The 20,896-nt window shown below is 32.4% G+C and overlaps 4 protein-coding genes across 6 annotated transcripts in view; 3 read left to right on the top strand and 1 right to left on the bottom strand.

Moving 5' to 3' along the window:
- Nucleotides 1-1,584: 1,584 nt before the first annotated feature.
- LOC113002937 (thialysine N-epsilon-acetyltransferase) lies at nucleotides 1,585-8,645 on the top strand. Of its 2 annotated transcripts, XM_026130094.2 has the most exons (5): nucleotides 1,585-2,844; nucleotides 7,884-7,974; nucleotides 8,034-8,082; nucleotides 8,155-8,357; nucleotides 8,413-8,645. In XM_026130094.2, the coding sequence occupies exons 2-5, from the start codon at nucleotides 7,909-7,911 to the stop codon at nucleotides 8,581-8,583; spliced, it is 489 nt and encodes a 162-aa protein (XP_025985879.1). In that variant the 5' UTR covers nucleotides 1,585-2,844; nucleotides 7,884-7,908; the 3' UTR covers nucleotides 8,584-8,645. The 2 variants fall into 2 exon arrangements, with proteins under 2 accessions (XP_025985879.1, XP_039309052.1); XM_039453118.1 differs by lacking the exon at nucleotides 1,585-2,844 and having other exon boundaries at nucleotides 5,232-7,974.
- Nucleotides 8,646-11,435: 2,790 nt separating this feature from the next.
- LOC105200901 (ATP synthase subunit s, mitochondrial) lies at nucleotides 11,436-13,432 on the top strand. Its single transcript, XM_026130088.2, has 5 exons — nucleotides 11,436-11,719; nucleotides 12,057-12,145; nucleotides 12,218-12,423; nucleotides 12,804-12,966; nucleotides 13,275-13,432. The coding sequence occupies exons 1-5, from the start codon at nucleotides 11,708-11,710 to the stop codon at nucleotides 13,381-13,383; spliced, it is 579 nt and encodes a 192-aa protein (XP_025985873.1). The 5' UTR covers nucleotides 11,436-11,707; the 3' UTR covers nucleotides 13,384-13,432.
- A 147-nt stretch (nucleotides 13,433-13,579) lies between these two features.
- Nucleotides 13,580-15,317, top strand: LOC120356750 (MRN complex-interacting protein). Its single transcript, XM_039452334.1, has 3 exons — nucleotides 13,580-13,766; nucleotides 13,842-13,910; nucleotides 14,004-15,317. The coding sequence occupies exons 1-3, from the start codon at nucleotides 13,716-13,718 to the stop codon at nucleotides 14,508-14,510; spliced, it is 627 nt and encodes a 208-aa protein (XP_039308268.1). The 5' UTR covers nucleotides 13,580-13,715; the 3' UTR covers nucleotides 14,511-15,317.
- LOC105200899 (extracellular sulfatase SULF-1 homolog) overlaps nucleotides 14,968-20,896 on the bottom strand; it is an 86,603-nt gene continuing 80,674 nt past the window's right edge. For both annotated transcript variants that reach the window (XM_011168702.3, XM_011168701.3), the window contains exons 11-19: nucleotides 20,334-20,678; nucleotides 19,532-19,754; nucleotides 19,198-19,453; nucleotides 18,379-18,564; nucleotides 17,322-18,267; nucleotides 16,846-17,247; nucleotides 16,584-16,778; nucleotides 16,416-16,506; nucleotides 14,968-16,331 (exon numbers count right to left, since the gene is read on the bottom strand). In XM_011168702.3, coding sequence (XP_011167004.2) covers nucleotides 16,238-16,331; nucleotides 16,416-16,506; nucleotides 16,584-16,778; nucleotides 16,846-17,247; nucleotides 17,322-18,267; nucleotides 18,379-18,564; nucleotides 19,198-19,453; nucleotides 19,532-19,754; nucleotides 20,334-20,678 — 2,738 coding nt within the window. In that variant the 3' untranslated portion in view covers nucleotides 14,968-16,237. The remainder of the gene's footprint in view (nucleotides 16,332-16,415; nucleotides 16,507-16,583; nucleotides 16,779-16,845; nucleotides 17,248-17,321; nucleotides 18,268-18,378; nucleotides 18,565-19,197; nucleotides 19,454-19,531; nucleotides 19,755-20,333; nucleotides 20,679-20,896) is intronic.

Raw genomic sequence — 20,896 nt, 5'->3', positions numbered from 1 at the left:
CGAGCACGAATTCGCAGCATATAATGTCAGATCAGACGCAGTAAAATGCGCCGCTGTAATCCGCTATTTAGATACGCCAACAACAAAGATCGTAGCTAACATTATTGCCGCCCCGCCGTCCGATGATTCATTCGGTGATATAAAAAATGCTTTAATAATGAGATTGGCTGCTTCAGAAGAGGCACAACTATGCCAATTACTCAGCGAAATTGAATGATCGAAAACCATCGGAATTACTCAGGGAAATAACACGGTTGGCAGGCACTATAATGTCGCTACATGCGTTCTACAAACGTTATGGTTACAGAGATTGCCTAAAAGAATCCAAGAACTTCTCACAGTGGTAGGAGAGTTGGAACTGAACAAATTGGCTAAAATTGCGGACAATGCAATGGAAAGATCAGGTGTCGGACCAGAACTAGCAATGGTGGCACATAAAGAAGAGACAGCGGACACACAAATACCGGAATCTGAAATTGCTGTGCTAACCAAGCGGATTGGAAAGCTCGAGATGTTAGTGAGGAAGACAGCCCGCAGCGGAAGCAGAAGCTGTGACAGGAGAGATTTCTCCAGGAATCGAAACGAATTTAGAAGTAAATCAAGAGACCGTCCAACAGGCATGTGTTATAAATTCGGGAAAGACTCTTGGAAATACCGCAAACCATGTACATGGAAAGAGAATAAAAAAAACGGGACTCGGAAAACTAGACCCGCCGTTAAAGCAGTGGGGAGCGGCGCAACAACTAAATATCGCCTCGTCGTTGCAGATAAAATCACAGGTATGCGTTTCCTGATTGACACAGGCGCTGATCTATCCGTTCTTCCTAGATCAATGGCAAGCAATCGTCGCCCGTCAGAAGACTTCAAACTATTCGCAGCAAATGGATCGGCCATAAGGCTTGTTTTCTATTCCTGCACCTGCACTAGACTACACTGGAACGTTCCTTGCTTTCACTAACTTTCAAATATATATTTATTTCATTTTAAGTGCACACTAATTCAGGGAGTTCAGGAACAGAAAACAAACGGATAGATATTGTCCGATACATCAGCATATCACATGCAAATGGATACCATTTTGCATGTGATTTGCTGATGTATCGGATAATTATATTTGCTCGTAAGTTGCTTGCACCCAGATAACATTTTTTGCGCACAAAGTTTGCGCGTCTTATGCATGTAAACTGTGCACGCGGTTTGCGTAAGTTTTGCCCGCAAGTTGAAATTCTGTAATTTTAGATTGAAATGGATTTAACAAGTGAGTGCTAACGCCACCGCTAGGTGGTCACGCCGCAGGAGATTTTCTCGTGAGTTGAGTGCGGCCACAGGTGTTATATCTAGGCGCCACCCCCGTTGACTCGTCAGCTCATACTTTAGTGACGCTTTTAAGAGCTGATTTTTGTTTCGAGACGAATACTCGCTCTCATTCTTTTCAAACATGGCGTGTGTATAAAACGCTGATCCATAAGAAATTTTATAACTTTACATGTAAACAACAATTTGTATTGTTATTTAATCTTGTACATAAATTAAATGTATAATTCAAATTTAATCTTTTTTTAAATCTTTGTTAACGAAAAGGATACAAGAAATATTTCTTTTTGTAAACTAAACATTTATTACGTTTACATTAATGTATTCTGTTTTAATAAATCTATCTGGGTTCGGATCTTATTTTTCAATCGGTCTTAATACCGTATTTTCGGTGCCGAAATCCCAATCGATGCGGATTACCTTTTTTTAAATCGGTTTTAATAACACATTTTCGGCAGGGTATCGCTTATTGAGATCGCGCGCAAAGTGTGCTAGCGTTTTGCGTGCATATCGCTTATTGAAATTGCGCACAAAGTGTGCTAGTGTTCTGCTAGCGCTATGATGACGCAGTTGAATAAGGTTTTGCTTGCGTTGTAGAAATCCCTTTTGAGCGTGATTTGCTGGACGTTCACCCGCAAAATGTTTTCTGGGTAACTGTATGTATTTTGAAATCAACATTCCCATATAGAAACACATTAGTCTATTATAAGCAAATCACTATAGGAACATAATGACGGTGTCATATCTCATCCATCGATCACAATAAATATCAGATATTTTAATTTTTATTTATAATTGTATTTTTTATTGTTTACATTATTTTAACAATATATTAAAACAATATAAGTATTTTGGAAACTATAAAAAATGATTTTGTCTATAATATACTGTAAATTTCTTTTTTCATTTTTAAATTAATTTTGTGTCATCTTATCGGTAACTTTTAAATGAGAAATAAAATCATGATGATATCCTGATGATATCATTATATAAGCATCGTATCTGTAGATGTAGATATATGTGGATACTTTTATTTTTTTTACCACATAAAATGCAATATAAGCCCATTGTTTAACTTTTGACAGTTCGCGAAAAAGTACGTTTAACAACTTTGGAATCTTAAAGAATCTTAATTTAACCTATTTTCATGGATAAAACCGGCCAAGCAAATGTAAGCCACACATGTACACTATTGAGCAGTTACAAGAGAGAGAGGCAACTATAATTTTTTTTCTCATTTTCTCTGGACATATTTTTTTTTTTTTTTTTTTTTTAGAACAATAGGCATTCTCCTTCCATGTCTGTATCTTCTAAGGTCAGTAGCGCTGGAAGCGTATAAAAGCTGGCTAATTTTTGTTAACACACCTTCTACGATCCATCCGATCGTGTGTGTCGAATTCTACCTGAGCACCTGTTATATTGTAAAGTAATAAAAAGAGCGGTTTTACGTAATCCTGTGTACTATAATCATATTCACCACTATCTGGCGAGCTCTTCCTAACATAAAATAGACGAAACGCCACATATTAGGTATGCTTTTTTCTATCTATATCCATTCTTAACACTTTTGACATATTTATATTTAGAGAATAAAACGTAGGAAATCGAGTCAAACGCGGTAGTTGATGCGTCAATAATAATAGTATATATATTTTGCTATCAGTACATAAATATGAATACAAATATCGGACGCGTTTCGACTTCCCTTGAAGTCATTTTCAACGATGAAATTTCATTAAAATGACCGTTGTGTGACGTGGTGATCGCGTTGAATAAAACGTTCTAAGCTTTCTCGTCAAGTTTTTTGAAGGATCTTTTTTGATTACAGTATAAGTCTCATTGTCCGACATCTCATTTAATTTATTCGTGTAATCATCTCTGTTCAAAGCAACCGTAATATTACCTTATCAACCTTTGTGATTATCAAATTCGGATTGTCTTTTAAAAAACTTTTAGTAATCTTAACTAAAATTTGAAAGTTGTGATTGATTTCTATGAGGAGAAAGAGATAAAAGATTGTTAAGTAAAGGAATGGAGTGGTTTCTGACTGCCATTTAACTGTGGATAACAGATTTTTTTTAGCTTCTCTAATTATTACAATCTGTCACACTTGAGGATATTCAGTAATTTTATGACATAGATAAATGGTTTTGCTCGGTGCAAGCCCAGAGGCTCGCCTTATCCTTAGAATATCACACTAAGTCTTGTGGTATTTTGCGTTTTAGTCTACGCGGGAATTCCAGTTTGTTCATCAAAGTTGAAACCCAGGTTGTTTGGGTGATCTTGCAATCTTGTTTTATGCTTTGACGTCGCTCTTCTGATTTCCTTCTCAACTGTAGACATTCTGAGATCCTTATATAATGATTCGTTTGTTACATAGGGGAATGCAAGGTGCATTGGCTATGATTTGTAATATCTAAGATTGGTAGCGTTGTATAATTTTTATATTAGTTTTAGAGGCAATACCCCATAGCTGTATACCGTATAATCAGATTAGCTTAATTATACTCTTATACAAGAGTAGTTTGTTATCCAAAGTCATCTCGAACTTGTGTCCAATTAGCCAGTACATCTTACTAAGAAGAAGACCCAATTGTTTTCGTTTATTAAAAATGTGTTTTTTCCAGGTTAGGTGTTTGTCAAAGTGTAATCCTAGATATTTGACGTGTCGTGTTGGGGTAATTGGGTGCCATTTAAAGTTACTGGCGGACATATTTCTCTTTTTGTTGTAAATGTTACATGTGTGGATTTAGCTTCGTTAGCCTTAACATTTATGCATCCAATTTTTTATTTTGTATAAATTATCTTGTAGCATTCTGGATGCTATGCTTGGATCTTTATAGGCTGCTAGGACTGCTGTATTGTCGGCAAAGATTCCTGTTGTAACTCCCTTGGATGTTGGGAGATCGGCTGTATATAAGAGATACAAGATTGGACCCAGCACGCTGCGGCGCCCTGTGGGAGTCCGGCTTGACTTATCTTCAATTTGAAATATGCATTCCCGTGCTTTACCATATAGTATCTGTTGTTTAGATATGACTGTAAGAATAGGTAGAAGTCGACAGGTAATTTTAATTTGATTTTGTGCATTAAATCTATGTGCCATACCTTATCAAAAGCTTGGGCTATATCTAAAAACACAGCAAAGCAATATTCACCTGCTTCAAAGGATCTTTTGAGAAAATTTTATCTTCTATTTTGTGTATTTGATCGATTGTGCTATGCTTCATATGAAACCCGAATTGGTGGCTGGGTATTAGTCTTTTATTTTCAATAACTAGCATTGATAGATAAGATAATAGTTTTGATAGAAATAGGGTCTCAAGAAGCTTGACTGTTATAGGCAGAAGACTAATCGGTCTGTAAGACTTAGGGTCGGTTGCCGTTTTACCTGATTTAATTTCATTTTGATTTGCGCTACTTTCCAATGAGGTGGAAAGTATCCTGTTCTAAGGATCGCGTTAAAAAGATAGGTAAGATACGTTGTACCCTCTAACGACAATTTCTTCAGAATTTTTCCGGTTATTAAATCAGAGCCAGGAGCCTTTTTGGTTTGGATGTTTATGATTGCCCGTCTAACTTCATTTTTGGAGAATTTGTCAATGGGTGAGCTGGGTATATATTACTCACCGAGTGGAACGACTCGGTCATTGGTTTCATCAGTCAGATCCGGTTCAGAATTTGGTTTAAACACGTGCTGTGCAAATGTTTCGGCTTTTTCCTTGTCGTTTCTAGTCCAGTTCCCCTTCGGATTTAATATAAATGAGTTAGATAGGTTGCTTTAGCTTTTTAGTGACTTTCCAAAGCGCAAAATCCGTTGATGCAGCTCAAGCAGAATAATAAGTTAAAATGACATCAAAGTCATTCACAATTATGTCAAAATGACATCAAAGTGAATCATAATTGATCAAAAAGTGACTTTTAATGATCATTTTGCAGTCACTTTGACATCATTTTGATGTTGTGATGACTCCCTGTTCTGCTTGGGTAGCGTCTATGCTTTTTAGATAATTCTGAATTTCTTCATTTACTTTTCTATTCATTATAATTTTAAGTTCTTTAACAGCGTAGTTAAGTTTTTTCTTTATTTTTGGGCATTTAGTAATTTGCCAAAGTTTTCTTAGCGTCATTTTTTTTTAATTTTTTTTTTGATATGTAGAGGATAGTATGTACATAGAGTCTTTGTGTTCAGAGCTTGCAGTTGTTGATGCCCAAGCTGCTTGTTGCAGGCAATCATTGAAGTGCTCAACAACTTGAGAAATTTTCTCCTCATTTTTTAAAGGGATCTTTAAATTTAATTTCTTCTTAACTAGCTCTTTAAACTTACCTCAGTCTGTTCTATTGTTGTGCAGTTTGCAATTAGTAGTTTTCTTGGAAATTGCGAGTGTTATTAGAATAGGTGAGTGGTCTGAAGAAAGTTCGAGACATGATATACATCTCAAGTAATTAGAACTAATTCCTTTTGTGTCAGTAAAATTCAGGTCGGGCAGCCTTTTTCTATCAGTAGGCTAATACGTTGGTTCTCCAGAAGAAACTACTCCTAGTTGCATTTTATCGATGGCTTTCAACAATTCTCTGCCTTTTATATTTGCGAAATAATTCGCGAAAGCGATATTAAAATCAATTACGATTCGTATAGAATTAAAACCGATTATTTTTTAATCCGCTCGTAGATTGAATCGATTAAAACAGATTAAAATCGATTAAAACGGATTCCGTTTTAATCGGTTTTAATCGCACATTTTCGGCAGGGTATCTTTAATGACTTGAATTTGATGCGAATCTGATAATGAAATCTGTTAGCATTTTTGTCATTCGGTGATTTGCGACATTAATTGTTTTATTATAATTGTTAAGATTTCTTAAAGGTCGTATGGCTGAGTTTCTATTTTCACTCGTTTGGGACCCTGTAATGGTTGTTTGACAAGTTTGGGATTGAAGAGCTTATGCATATGTAAATTTAGAATTTGTTGTATTATTTGTATTATTTTTTGTTATGGATTGTGTCGTGTCTGCTTTAGGTAGGATTTTGGTCGAAGTGGTAGATACTTTACCCAAGCAGAACAGGGAGTCATCACGACGTCAAAATGATGTCAAAGTGACTGCAAAATGATCATTAAAAGTCACTTTTCGATCAATTACGATTCACTTTGATGTCATTTTGACATAATTGTGAATTACTTTGATGTCATTTTGACTTATTGTTCTGCTTGGGTAGCTTTTATAATTGCTTGTAGACACTGCAACCCCTATAATTAGCCGGGTGGTTACTCTCACATAAGACACACTTAATTTGCTCAGATCTTGTCTTCCTTGGACAATTTGCTATTCGGTGATATCCAGCGCATTTTACGCACCTGGTCTGTCTATTACAAAAACCTTTTATATGGCCATACCGTTGGCAGTTGGCGCATTGTGGAATTTCTCGCTTAATTCTCGGTGATTCAAAGACGACTCGGCAATGTATCAAGGTCTTTATGTTGTATCCCAGATAGCACACAGTATTCAAAAAGAATTCTTTTCGTGACTTTTTCTTTCTTTTTCAGAAAAAGAATTTTTTTTGCATTTCAAAATGAACTCAGTATTGGTGACATAAACCTGAATTCTTTTTTTAATCTTTTTGAATTCTCTATGCTATCTGGGATATTTCTTTGTTGTTTTCCAGATTAGGTTTTAAGTCCACATAGTATATGGAAAAAGGTTTCTTGGTTTTTTTGTGTTTTAGATTCCACAGGTTTGTTACTACGTGTCCGTGCTCTTCAATAGCCTGTTTTAATTCCTCGGTGAAGAAAGCGTGAATGTTCTTCAGCACTACCCTAAAATTTCTCTCTTGCTTGACTTTATAGATATAGAATTCAGTTTTTCTTTCTTTGAGTTCTTTGACTATTGTCCTATACATATCAGTAGATCTGGAATTAACATCAATGGAATTAAATATTATTGGAGTAATAATAATATAACTTTCCAATATCCACTTGATTCAAATTTGCTAAATAACGTCAACACAGCCTCTACAGCATCATCCGATTCTGTTTTCTCTGACCTTCTCACTATTTTCCTTGATCCCTCCTCTTTCTGTAACAATATTTTCCCTCCCTCTCTTGTTACCATCAGAAACAAATATATTACTAAAAGTTTTTTAAAAGACAATTCGAATTTGATAATTACAAAGGTTGATAAGGATAATATTACGGTTGCTTTGAACAGAGGTGATTACACGAATAAATTAAATGAGATGTTGTCGGACAATGAGACTTATACTGTAATAAAAAAAAATCCTTCAAAAAACTTGACGAGAAAACTTAGAACGTTTTATTCAACGCGATCACCACATCACACAACGGTCATTTTAATGGAATTTTATCGTTGAAAATGACTTCAAGGGAAGTCGAAACACGTCCGATATTTGTATTCATATTTATGTATTGATAGCAAAATATATGTACTATTATTATTGACGCACCAATTACCGCGTTTGACTCGTATTTCCTATGTTTTATTCTCTAATTTTAATACTGCCAAGTCTATCTTAAATATTTTGATACTTATATTTATTGCAACATTTACAGGCAAAACCTATATCCACTATTGATAATGTCTGAAATAATTGTACGAAAAGCTAAACGTGAAGACTGTGAAGCCATAAGAATGCTCATACAGGTAATTTTTGTTAATAATCGATGAAATATTGACTAATAAAAATATATTATTTTGGACAGGAATTGGCGGACTATGAGAAGATACCCAATGGACCAATTGATTATAAGAGTGAGATTTAAGTGTCTTTATGTTATACTATGAGGTATGTATACCCAAAATATCTTATGATAAAAATTTTAGCTTTAGAGAGAGACGGCTTTGATGGACAACCATTATATTTTTGTAACGTGGCAACATATGACAAGAAAGTCATTGGGTATACACTCTTTTATTACACGTATTCCTCATGGTATGGAAAGGCTATGTATTTGGAGAACATCTATGTGACACCAGACTTTCGAGGGAAGCATGTTGGCATCAAGCTCTTAAAAACCGTCGCAAAGGTATATTCAGTTATAAAGTTATATATATGTGTGCCTGATTGTGAAATATTTGCAGGAAGCAATTGAGAATGATTGTCACAAACTGGATTTTGTGGTTCTCAATTGGAATCCAGCACAAGAATTTTATAAAATATATGGAGCCAACGATATAACAACTAAGGAAAAGTGGCACTGTTATCGTTTCAATGAACAAGAATTGAAGAAATTAGCATCCGATTGTGAATAATGAAAGTATTTTAATTAATTAATAGCAAGAAAATTATTTTATTATAAAAAACCCTTACGGAAATGGACTATTGTAACTATTAGTAAAGCTATTAATAAAACTATTGGATTATTTGTCATAGTTTTTTCGCGGATTATTGGAACTATTACACAGAACTATTAAAAAATTATTTGAGCCCAATAGTCACTACCGATTTATATAGTCATATAAAATATGTATTGATAAATCTAATTAAACGTAGTAAATTATAGTTTCCAAAAAAATATTTTTTCTTTTTCGTTCAAAAGGATCAAATAAAGATTAAATTTGAATTAAACATTTATGTACAAGATTTAATAACAATACAAATTGTTATTTTTACATGTAAAACTATAAAATTTTATGTGGAACAGCGAACCACATACACTTCACATTTGATGAAAGAACGAAAGCAAAATTCATCTTGAGATTATAACAATTAATTCACAAAAGTTTCATTGAAGTGCGATTTAAAAAGACAACCACGGTGGCGCCCAGATATAATACTTGTGGCCGCACTCGACTCACGAGAAAATTCCCCGCGGCATGGCCACCTAGTGGAAGCCACGCAAGCTGCGAAGGCGCAAAGACTGGCGTCTCGAAAAAGTTTTGAGACCATAGACATAGTACAAAGTCTATGTTTGAGACTCAAAACCAAAGCAAATCGCTCGATTTTTAAGAGCACCGTAATATATTTTTACGTGTAAAATAACTATTAATAATTGAATATCTTGGATTTTAACCGTATTCGGTATTTCTGAAATGACTTATGAAATGTTTTATGAATGATTTATGAAATGTTTTTCATTTCATAAATAATATAATATACGTTTATAATATACATTTATAATATACATTTTATAAATAATATATTAAACGTATTTAAGAAACGTTTAATTAGTATATGATAGTATTTTATAGTATTTTTATACGTGTTATAAACGTAAATACATTTCTGGCATTTTATAAACCATTTTTCAACGTATAAAATGCGTTCCGTATTATATATACGTAATAAGAACGATTATTATATACATATATTGCACTAACGTATAAAAACCGTTTTACCTATATACATATCTGCCACATACCTATACCTATACCTGTTTTATACCATACTTACGTTTAATAAACGTATAAAACAATCCAGTTCTTATTGGGTTTATTGTGAATAGTCGACTAATAATCATTTATATATTAACTATTAAAAGTAGTGTGCTGGTAATTATTCCAAATAACCTGATTATGAAATCAATAATCATTCCATAAAAGAACTATTGGGGAATGATTATTGCAAATAATCTCATTATGAAATCAATAATTACTCATTCAAAAACTATTAGGAAATGATTATTGCGAATAATCCAATCATTAGATGCTACATAATCACTATTAGAGAATGAATAATCACTATAGTGATTATTGTCAATAGTGATTATTGGCTTTCCAATAGTTTATTTCCGTAAGGAAATATATATATATATATATATATATATATATATATATAAGGATATATATATATATATATATAGTGTGCGTGCGCGCGCGCGTGTGTGTGTGTGTGATTATCGAATTATATAAAATAAAACGTCTGACAACCTTTGAATTAAATTGATCCTCCACATGACAATCAACGTACTGAAATTAATTTCGTGTATTTACGCGCGCTTCCTCCACCAAGTGTGCCAACATTTACGTGGGCATGACATATCAGCGATAAGTTTTATTTTAAGTGCAAAAGATAAGAAATAGTGCAACTGAGGGGGCTTTCCAGCTACGACACAAGTCGACACTGTGTAACACAGTGTCCATTAGTGTGAGTGAGATAACTAAAATTTTCTCTCTTACACTAATAGACACTGTGTTACACAGTGTCGATTTGTGTCGTAGCTGGAAAGCACCCTAGTTTCACAACTTTGGGTTTAACCCGAGCTTAGTTGAACTACCGTCAAGTTTAACGCCACGGTTAAACTTCTATCGTGTTTCACAACCAGATTTTAACTCTAGGTTACGTAAACCTATAATCTATGCGAAGAAACTTCAACAGACTTATCTTTCTTCTAGAACAAGTAGTGTGATTGGTTGTTACCGAAGAGTAGGGAATGAGATATTACAGGTTCTATACACCAAGGCAAAAAATAATGAATAAATTTAAAAGTTTTAAAGTTTTCTTCTTACATGTTTCCAAATCAGTTTGAACTAAACAATTAAATTCAATTGTTACTGTAAAAATTTACACTTTATTAATTACATTAAACATTGGAACACTAATTAGAAAAAAATTTCTCATAAAATAAAGAACATTAGATTAGAATAAAAGACAAAATTGAGTTTTGAAAAACATAAATAAATCTAAAAGACTGCCACTCGAAATAAAAAAAAAACTGTTCTTTGGAAAAACACATATATGGTCATCGTAATTATAGTATGTAATCTATAAGTACTAATTTAATAATATCACAAAACTATTTTTACTGTTCTGTTTTATGAGAAATTTCTTCTTTGATTTCTCTTAAGACTGCAGTAACAGATTCCTTGGTTAAGCGAAATCGAGCATAAAAATCAATGTCATCAAATTCTTCAAAATATGACGGTCGTCTTCTAATTATTCTCGGGCGTCGATTTATTTATGATTTGAACAAAATCTTCATCGTCAGATGACGATAACATATATTCCAGAGCCATATTTTGCAACATAACCTTTTTACAATTCCGTGGAGATATCAGCCATGAAGTACAATACTCGAAAGATTACTGAAAGCAGTGGCGCTGCAGTATTAAACCTCGGTTATCTACCTTAAACGCCCGAATTTCGCCGTTCAACTTTAACCGCAGTTTAACAACGTTAACCGAGGTTTAAGACAGTTGTGGGACACAATATTTACCGTAAACCAAGTTTAAAGGTTTAAACTCCGGTTAAACTAAGTTGTGAAACTCAGTGAAACTGGCCCTGTGTAGCTATAAACGAACTAAACGAACCAACGAACTTGCGCACTTGCGCAGTGAGCGATCATAACGCCAACAGCGAAACTCGTGAGAAAGGTAAGTAGTTTAATTTTTCTACCTTGTCGAATGCAAACAGCTGATTACAATAAACAAAAGCACAATGATGCCACACGTACGATATATATATATTAGGCCTGTTCGTGTTGCTCCCCTTTTTGAATTAATTTCTTCGTCGTCTCTCTCTTTTTCACGGTTGAATATATATTTATCTCATCTCGAGTGCAAAAATTTTTGGGGATTTCAAGCAACTCGAACAAACCTATTATTACACATTTTTCAATTATTTGTTAATAGTATGATTAATTGTCATTTGTTATCATTTTTGTTTCTTGAACGTGTTGAAAATTCAAATTGTGTTTTTAATTTCAAGTACGAAATAATGTGTTTAGAATCAAGGTCTTGCTTATACACGTATGTATTTGTTATGTTATGAATGTTTTGTATTACAGATATTAAACGGATTACTGGCGACCACAAGTGGTTATCGAAAAGTGCCTAACAGAGAATTCTTTTACTGGTTAACCATAATATTTAACAGGTACCCAACAAAACTTATTGTTATTATTGACGATTGACAAATTGCTTGCTAATGCATAGTAATTATTTTGAGGGTTGACTACGAAAGAATACAATCAGTTGGCCCAGACCGTGCGTGTGCCGAATGGCTCTTGAAGAACGGTGCCAGTGTCAGATGGAAAGGTTTCTCGGAACACCTGAAAGATTACAATAAATTACCACCAGAAGAAAATCGATGCTACATACAAGCAGTAGATGCTACAGATTCTGGGATAACACATATAGGATTTCCATATTTTGGTTAGTGTCATGTATATTATATAAATGTGTTTATGAAAAATTATAATTTACGTTATACATTAATAAAAAATTAGTATAAATTAAAATGTATAACATTATTTATCAATGAAATATTGTGCAACATTTCTGTTTTTTATCTTTAATAAGCAAAGGTTGATGTTGATAGTGACATGACGTGGTTTGAAACTAGATTAATATAGAATTTTTATTATATAAAACAGTTGAGGGTGTTTTTCCATCAAATAATAGTCATCAACAGAGATAATAAATTTTCTTTGTTAAAAAATTCAATTGCTTATTACAAATTCTTATATATTATTGTGTGTCAAGTAATATTTATATTTTATAACTTTATAATATTAGTACTTACAGAAATTCAGTTGGTTGCAGGTATATTGACGAGATAAAACTTATACGTTGTTTTTACTTGTATAACTCTGCCTTGCCATTATTATCAGCAGTGAAAGATACCTTAACTGTTCTTGAGATCAAAGATTGTAAGAGTATAACCAATCAAGGAGTACACAGTTTGAAAAATCTCAAGTAAGCATTTTATATTGCTGTATATATTTAACTATCTGGAGTTGACATTAAAATCTAAAAACAGTTACTTATGCTGGATCTGTTTAATTTATATTAATGCTAAAAGGCTCTAATTAATTAAAAGAAATTATAATGACATAATTTGTATGAAAAAGAATGAATAGTAAGTTTTTTTTAATAACAATTCAAGATTTATAATTCTAATAAATGCACCATCAGCTCTGGAGAATTAAAGAGCATTACTTTTAATATCTGTTAGATTATAAAGATAAACACTTCAAATATTGAGTTCTTTCTATATTTTACAGAAATCTGAAAACTTTGAAACTCGCTGGTATGCCATACTTGGAGGATAAAACTTCACTTAGAAAAGAGCTTGCAGAAGCTCTGCCAAGTTGTACAATAGAACTGGAGTAAATTATATGATTTTAGGCATCGCTATTAGAATAGTATCTGCTTACATACAGTAAATATTCAGATTAAATTCCTTTTTAACGTGTATTATATATTTCACATGTAAAAATATTATTAATATTACATGTATACTTTATAAAATATATATAAAGAAATAAAAAAATTAGAAATTGATTTTTTGCTTTTAGGTAGTGGTGTATCTCATTCCACATTAATTATTTTACATTACGTTAACTATATTGTATTTTCTGAGCGGCGAATATCCTTGTTCTCATAGTGGAAGCTCTGATAGTGTGTCCACTTTCGAATATTCAGATTATAACAGATTTGCAGCAATGCCGCAGGACATGAATATTTTATGTTGTTATTCTTGCAAAATGTATCAAGTAAGTTTAAAGCAGATAGCATTAATAACAGCGTCTGTTGCAACTTTTAGTAATTTTTTTTTCGCATTTATATAGGTACATATAGTGAAAAAAGCACGCAAATGGCAGTGCAAGTTGTGTAATGCAAAACAATCTATACGGAAGGTACACGTTTAAAAATTCATTAACGATGCTAAATACGACAGCTTGTTACAATTTTTAAATATTTTGATTAAATTACGTTATTTTTATTTTTAGGTATATTTTCAAGGATCTGGCAAAGATTGTCGTCTTCATGTCCAACATTTGAATTCTTTGAAAACAAATGATACATCATTTTTCTTACATTCTGAACAAGAAGATAGCAATAACAGTGCTACAAGTATTGCTCAAGAATCAGACATTAATACTCTTGTTGAAAGTAAGCAGGCAAAATATCTAGACTCACCCGAAAAAAAAAATTCATTTGATGCGGAAGATTTATCTTCTGATAATATTCATGAGATTGAAGATATGACAAATGAAAAATCCGTATGTAATGCGGTAAACAATGAATTTTGTAATTTCGGAAATTCCGTCGATTATTTTGAAAGTGAAAATATTGTTGATAACACAGAGAAGTTATGTGCTACTAATTTTAATTACAATCTTAGTAATGAAAATAAATGCAATTTACAAGACAATGATAAATTAAGCAAAAATCGCGATATTGTTGCTAACATCTTTGAAACTTACAGCGAATTAGATGATCCTCTCGATATTTAATTTTCTTGAATAATTGATAGAATATTCCTGCAAATTAAGAAAAGGACAACGCAGGAACCTATACTATACTTTAATTGAATATATTATTTTCCTGAAAAGAGAGTAACATTTTATTACAGAATTTAATACATAAAAAATTCAAGAAAATATATGTCAAATTGTTTTTTCCATAAATTTCAATATTCTACAATTTCAATTAAATGCATAAATTATTTATCTACTTCTCATTATCTATGTACATATGTATTTCTGTGGTAACTAATGTTTTTTAATTTAATGATTCCTATATAAAGAATAATATCGCAGAGACAAAATGTTTTTTTTTTCTTCTAAATTCTAGACTTAAATATATCGTCTTCTCTTGTTACATTTCTTTTGCATGATAAAAATAAATGAATAACAGAACTTACTATATAATGCAGAGTTCTTTAGGAAAAATAGAATACTGGTTAAAAAATTCACTGTTACATATTTTATTTAAAACAAATAATTCAAATTTATGAACTATTACAATATCTGCAAAGAATCTCATGCAATACGTCATAAACATGTTAAATAATTAAGAAATAATTATAGCGCAATTAAAGGACTATGTTAAAATATGTAAATATCACATTTATTTTTGTATTATTCCTTATTAATTATATTTATTAATATACGCCAGCATTCTACTTTTCCTCAATGTATATTATGCGTTATCAATAATTATTTTACTATACTAAAACAGCTGTGCTGAAAAACAATGGCGACAAATATTTATCGTTAAAAGATTTAAAGCCCCAAATAAAAGTTCTCTAATTACAATAATATTTCTAGTTTTTGAATAATCTTAAACATTTAATTGTGAAGCTTAGATCATCCATTTTTAGAATCAATATCAAGATACAAAGAATATCAATGCTTATAAATGTTCTGGCAGTGCATTATTATATAAGGATACGTGTATATATTTTATAAAGGCAATAGGAAAGGCTAAAAAAATGGCAGCATTTGATAAACATATCTGATTGTTATATAAATAATATATTGCAGAAAGATTGCAATTGGCAAGGGAAGATAAAGTTATTCCTTTCGTTGTCATTCAGTCTTCTATTACACAGCTGATTTCAGTAATAATATATTCTGATAAATATACTTCTCGTAAATAAAAAATTATCAGCAAAACTGTATATTGACATTAGTTGATATATTGACGTGTTAACAGTGAGGAAAGTAATGTCGTCAAATTTAATTTATTAATTTTTAAATAAATGCGATTAGTTGACGCATATCTTTAAAAAAATCACATTTAGACACGTTGTTTACATATTATAATTATTTTTCTCACTAAATATTTCCTTCAAAAATAAATTACCATAAAAACATTTACGAAATAGAACAAATTACCTAACTACGTCTTCAATTATTCATAGTCTCAATTATATAAAACTTATATAAATAATATAAAAATTACATATTTTATATATTGGTAAATGTGCTCCACGCAGTGCATACATGATATTCCTACTGTTAAATCAGACAATCATCACCATAAAATGGATTGAAAACATGCACAATGTGGATGACAAAGATCTAATCAAATCGAGTTAATTTAAATATTAACTAATATAAGCTCGGTTTCTTCGTTATTTATTACTAAATAAATTAGGTTACTAAATGCATTGCGAAATCAATGTATACCTAAGGCAATTTCTCACGCAATGATTGAAGCGTAAAAAAATGATAAATCAGTATTGATGTCTATAACTATGACGTCGGGGATTTACTGAATCTTGATGATGTCGCCAGCTACTTTGCCAGCTTCTATTACGCCTATTCCAACTGAAACAAAAATAATATTAAATTATTTTTATTAAATATATTTGATAAAAAAAAACTATTTTTAATATGAAAAAATATTTATACTTTTGTAATTTCTTTCGTCTTTTATTAGGTGGACTGCCAAGTTCGCTTTCGCGGATAATTTGTAATGCCGAAGGTACAAATATATCTTCCGCTAAAACAATTAGATAACAATAAGATTTTTAGCGCTAAACAAATAATTAATAAATTTTTTGCAAACACAGAATTTACCAAACGCATCATTGTATTTTCTTTTCGAAATATATCGTTGATGTTGTTGTAGTTGTTGCGGCATAGACTCTCTAGCGCTACCGACTGTACAATCCCATGTACCTTTGCATCCTTTCAAGTGCTCTAATTGATCGTGCAGATAAGATTTTTCAGTGGGTGTCAAAGATGACGCTCTGTTCCATTGTTCAAATGGATCTGACAAAAAATTAAAGTAATATTAATAATTTTTTCATATTTTTTTTTAGGTTTCTTTCATACCCACCAAGTCTTAAATTGTAATACGTCATTAATCCTGTGGTAAATTCGCAGTAAAGGAAATCGTGCGTCTTGTTAATTGTACGTATGCACGAATACGTGTTATTATTAGCATTCATGCAAAAGCAAAATGGCCCGGCATTCCACAGAGGCGCGGTACGCCAGTGATCGTTATCGTGCTCGAAGCAGTTCATTTTTTCCGTCAGGCATTCCTTTTCCAGCTTGGCTTTCTTCCTGAGTTTTCGCTCCTTCTTCTTTAAACGTTCCTCCTTTAATCTTCGTCTTTCCTCCCTAGCGATCTCTTTCTCATCTTTTTTTGTATCCGGCTCACAATAACATTTGTGTCGCGCTTCTATCGGAGAATTTAGAATCGGTGGCAGTCGACCATTGTTACTAGTTGTGGTTATAGCTATGGAAAAAATTATATGATAACAAGTAGATTTCGAAAATAGAAATTAAAATTAATAAACATTCATAATTTACCTTGTTTGTGTTTCCTATCGGGAGATTCAAGAATGGTAACATCGATTCTCGCTGGTCCGAGAGCACTCAATGTCCTGTTCTTCTGTACCTTGGGATATCTCTTCACTGATGTAGTCGTTGGTGACGTGATGGACGCATTTCGAAATCGATTAAAACTTTTATCGATAGCCGGATTGGTTCTTGGCACTTCCGTCATGTGTGTTGAAGTCATTGTTGTAGTCGTTCTGGATTCAGTAATCGTCGATTCCGTAGTACGATCTTCGTTAAAGTCATTATTATTCCTGGTTACTTCTAAATATTGGGTCCCTTGTCTCATAGTGTTTGCTTCTGTGATCGTGCTGACAGGAACAGTCGTAAACTTGGGTCTACCGTAATTGTGTCTTTCGTGAATCGTTGGATTTTGTGTAGGCCATGTCACGTCGCTGGTAACGTACGTTGTGTTCACATTCGTTACACGCGGGACATCGTCATGTACGCTATTAGTAAGCAAAGTATTGTTTCTACGATGATGATGCGTTTTTCTGCGTCTTTGCGACTTATCCTCTTCAACTTCCGTTCTATTCGTGGATGTCTCCTTAGTCTTTTGGCGACGAGGCGATTTCTTCGGTTTAACCGTCGTTAGAATCGTCGTCGATGTTTCGGCAATAGTCTCCGTGGTAGAAGTTTCGATAGGAATTGTACTGAATTTATCAGACTTCTCTTCCGTCGTCGACGTTTTTTCATCGTCCGGAACTGTATTAATCTTCGTAGCGGACTCCGTAGTTGTATCCGTGATAAGATCTGTAGTGTGAGTAACTTTATCGTGCTTTTTATGATGGCGGCTTGCGTGTCCTTTTGGGGGATGATGGTGAGTTTTGTGCGAACTGCGAGTTTCTTCTGCATCAGCAAGCTTCTCTTCGTTATCCGGAAATTGTGGTCGTTTGATCATTAAATGCCTACGAATTTCCTGCAAATATGTCATTGTTATCAAAAGTTAATTAAACGAATTATAAATTTATACTGTATCATATGAACTGTATTGTATATTGTAGTGTTAATATATATTTGTACAATTTACTTTCAATGTTTCCAATTGCATTCGCATCTCTCGGATTTGCTGCTCGATCTCTCGTCTGGATATTCGCCATTCATTAGGATCTTGATATATAGCTTGAGTACAATTTACACCCCCTTCCGGTAAAACTAAACATTTTGGCGACAGTGACTTTCCTATCTCGGACGACAAGTGACGAACTTGAGTTTGCTAAAATAAACATTACATATAAACATATTACAATTACAATAAACAATAATAAGCATATTACATGCAGTATTTGCCGCTTTTAGAAAATGATCTAGATAAAAAAATTACTTTCTCTTATTTTTCTCTATTAATTTTATTTATTAATTATTAGAATGTACAATATTTCCATCTTTATTTTATATAAAAATATGTTATTTTTTTCAAATTATCTAACAATAAGTTAATGTAAACAATAATCAAAATAAAGTATTATCCTAAAGTTAAGGAGCTTTAACTGTTTGCTATCATTCATTCTTAACGAGAATTTTTCGAAGCGTTAACAACAGAATGCAGATTAAAATGAGCAATATAAAAATTTTGAAATTATAAGCGGCTGAAAATTATTATAACAAACTTTGTCAGTTATTAGAATGTGAGTTACATATTTCTTCTTTATTTTTCAACCCAATTATTTAAATAAAATAATATACAAATTTATTTTTTACTTAGATAAATTTTAAATGAAAATCTTCAAAGTCTTATCTAAAATACATTTATATATAATTTATTTTATATTTATTTAGATAAGTTTATGTCATCTAACTGCAATACAAAGTGATATTGGCGTAAAATCAATACTTCGTTAAATGTTACCTTTAAGTCATCTAGTTCTTCCTCTATGCTTTCCATAATTTTCGTAACGTGCTCTATAGTATCCTTTTTAGTAACATCTCTTCGTACCCTTCGATGCCTTTTTATTACATCGTCCACATTTAATCGACCGTTAATAATCTTATCCAAAGTAGGATCAAAGTCATTTATCGAATAGCCATAATCCAAATAATTGACAATATATTTGTCTAGCTCGTCAGTTTCATCAATGTTCTTAATTCCTGTTTTACTGCCCTCTCTAAAATACATGACATTTATAGATTTGATGATAAGATGCTCTTTCAAACTTCGTAATATTTAACAATTATTTTTGTACCTTTCAAGATCTTTTCTCCTGTACTCTTGGTTCTCTTTCTGCGCCAGCATATCTAATTCTTGCATCATATTATCATCGTCTTCCTCATCAATCGCGCGTCTATCTCTGCTATCAGAGTTGCTACTATAAGATTGCTTACTTTCCTCACTACTTGATTTCCCACTACCTGATTTCCCACTACTTGATACGGCGGACAATACTGATACTGATACTTGTCGCTTGCCTACACAGTAGAAAATATTTTGTATTTATGTTAAAACCAGCCCTCGATAAAATCTTTATGTTGAATTTTTAACATATTCAAGTGTTAATTTAACTAATGTGATTGTGTTATTTAAATATTTTGTATTAAATTGATATTCTTTTAGTGTTAAAGTAATACAATTTATGAGCGAATAGACAAAAATGTAAAAATAATATAGTTTTAATACATAAATTCCAAGATAAATAAATAAAATGTACGTTTCAACTTATTATGAATATTAATTTTATTGAAAAAATACATTTGTACAATCTATTTCCAAATTGTGTTAAAGTGTAATATTTTTGGTGTCAGTTTTTTTTATAATACATAATGTTTATGTTGCTTTCTAACATATTCATCATATGTTAAATTAACACAAAAATTTGCGTGGACCGTTTGAATCATGCAATAGACCGTAGTAAGCTGACTTCAAATTTATTAGGGAATATCTCTGGAGAGAATTTTTTATTCTTTCAGATTATATAAAAGATAGAATACAAGGTAGACTATGTAATAAATATTATGTACAAAAATACAAGACGATAAGAAGACACATACCTCGTTTGGCAAAGTATCCCGACGAATCTTCGTAAGGATCCATGGGTCGGCGATCCCTCGCGTACCTTTGTCCATCGTAATCATTAGAATCGAGCCTCGTGTAAACCACACCGCTAGGGGTGAAACAAGCGCACTTTTTGGACACCCTCTGCGGTGGTGGAGGCGCCGCGTATCTGCACTTATACCGTCGCCAGCGGTGTCCGTCCCTCTCGCATCGCCACTTCTGTCCGGGGAGACAATCAGTCTGCGCTTCCGGTCGTGAGCACTCTGCCGCGAGACGCTCGTGCTTCGTCGCGAAAGGCGAGTGCATCGGATGTACCCTATTGTCGAGATGTGGATCTGAGCCTGGAACACAAATGCGAGCGATAAAAAATATATTCCTGATTAATTTTCTTCATCAGATTTCTTAGCATGCAAATTCTGAAAGATCTGCTTTCAGAAATCTCAATAAATCTTTTAAAAAAATTTCTTAAAGTTTCAGTTTTGATATATACGGCTTTGTTAATATTTATTATGTTTGTTAATTTATTAAAATAATATAAAAGCTTTACTTTCCAAAAATC

This window comes from Solenopsis invicta, chromosome 8 (genome assembly GCF_016802725.1).
Source record: "Solenopsis invicta isolate M01_SB chromosome 8, UNIL_Sinv_3.0, whole genome shotgun sequence".
Classification (NCBI taxonomy): domain Eukaryota; kingdom Metazoa; phylum Arthropoda; class Insecta; order Hymenoptera; family Formicidae; genus Solenopsis; species Solenopsis invicta.
The sequence above is the reverse complement of the archived record's forward strand: the minus strand, read 5'-3'. Positions and strand labels throughout refer to the sequence as shown.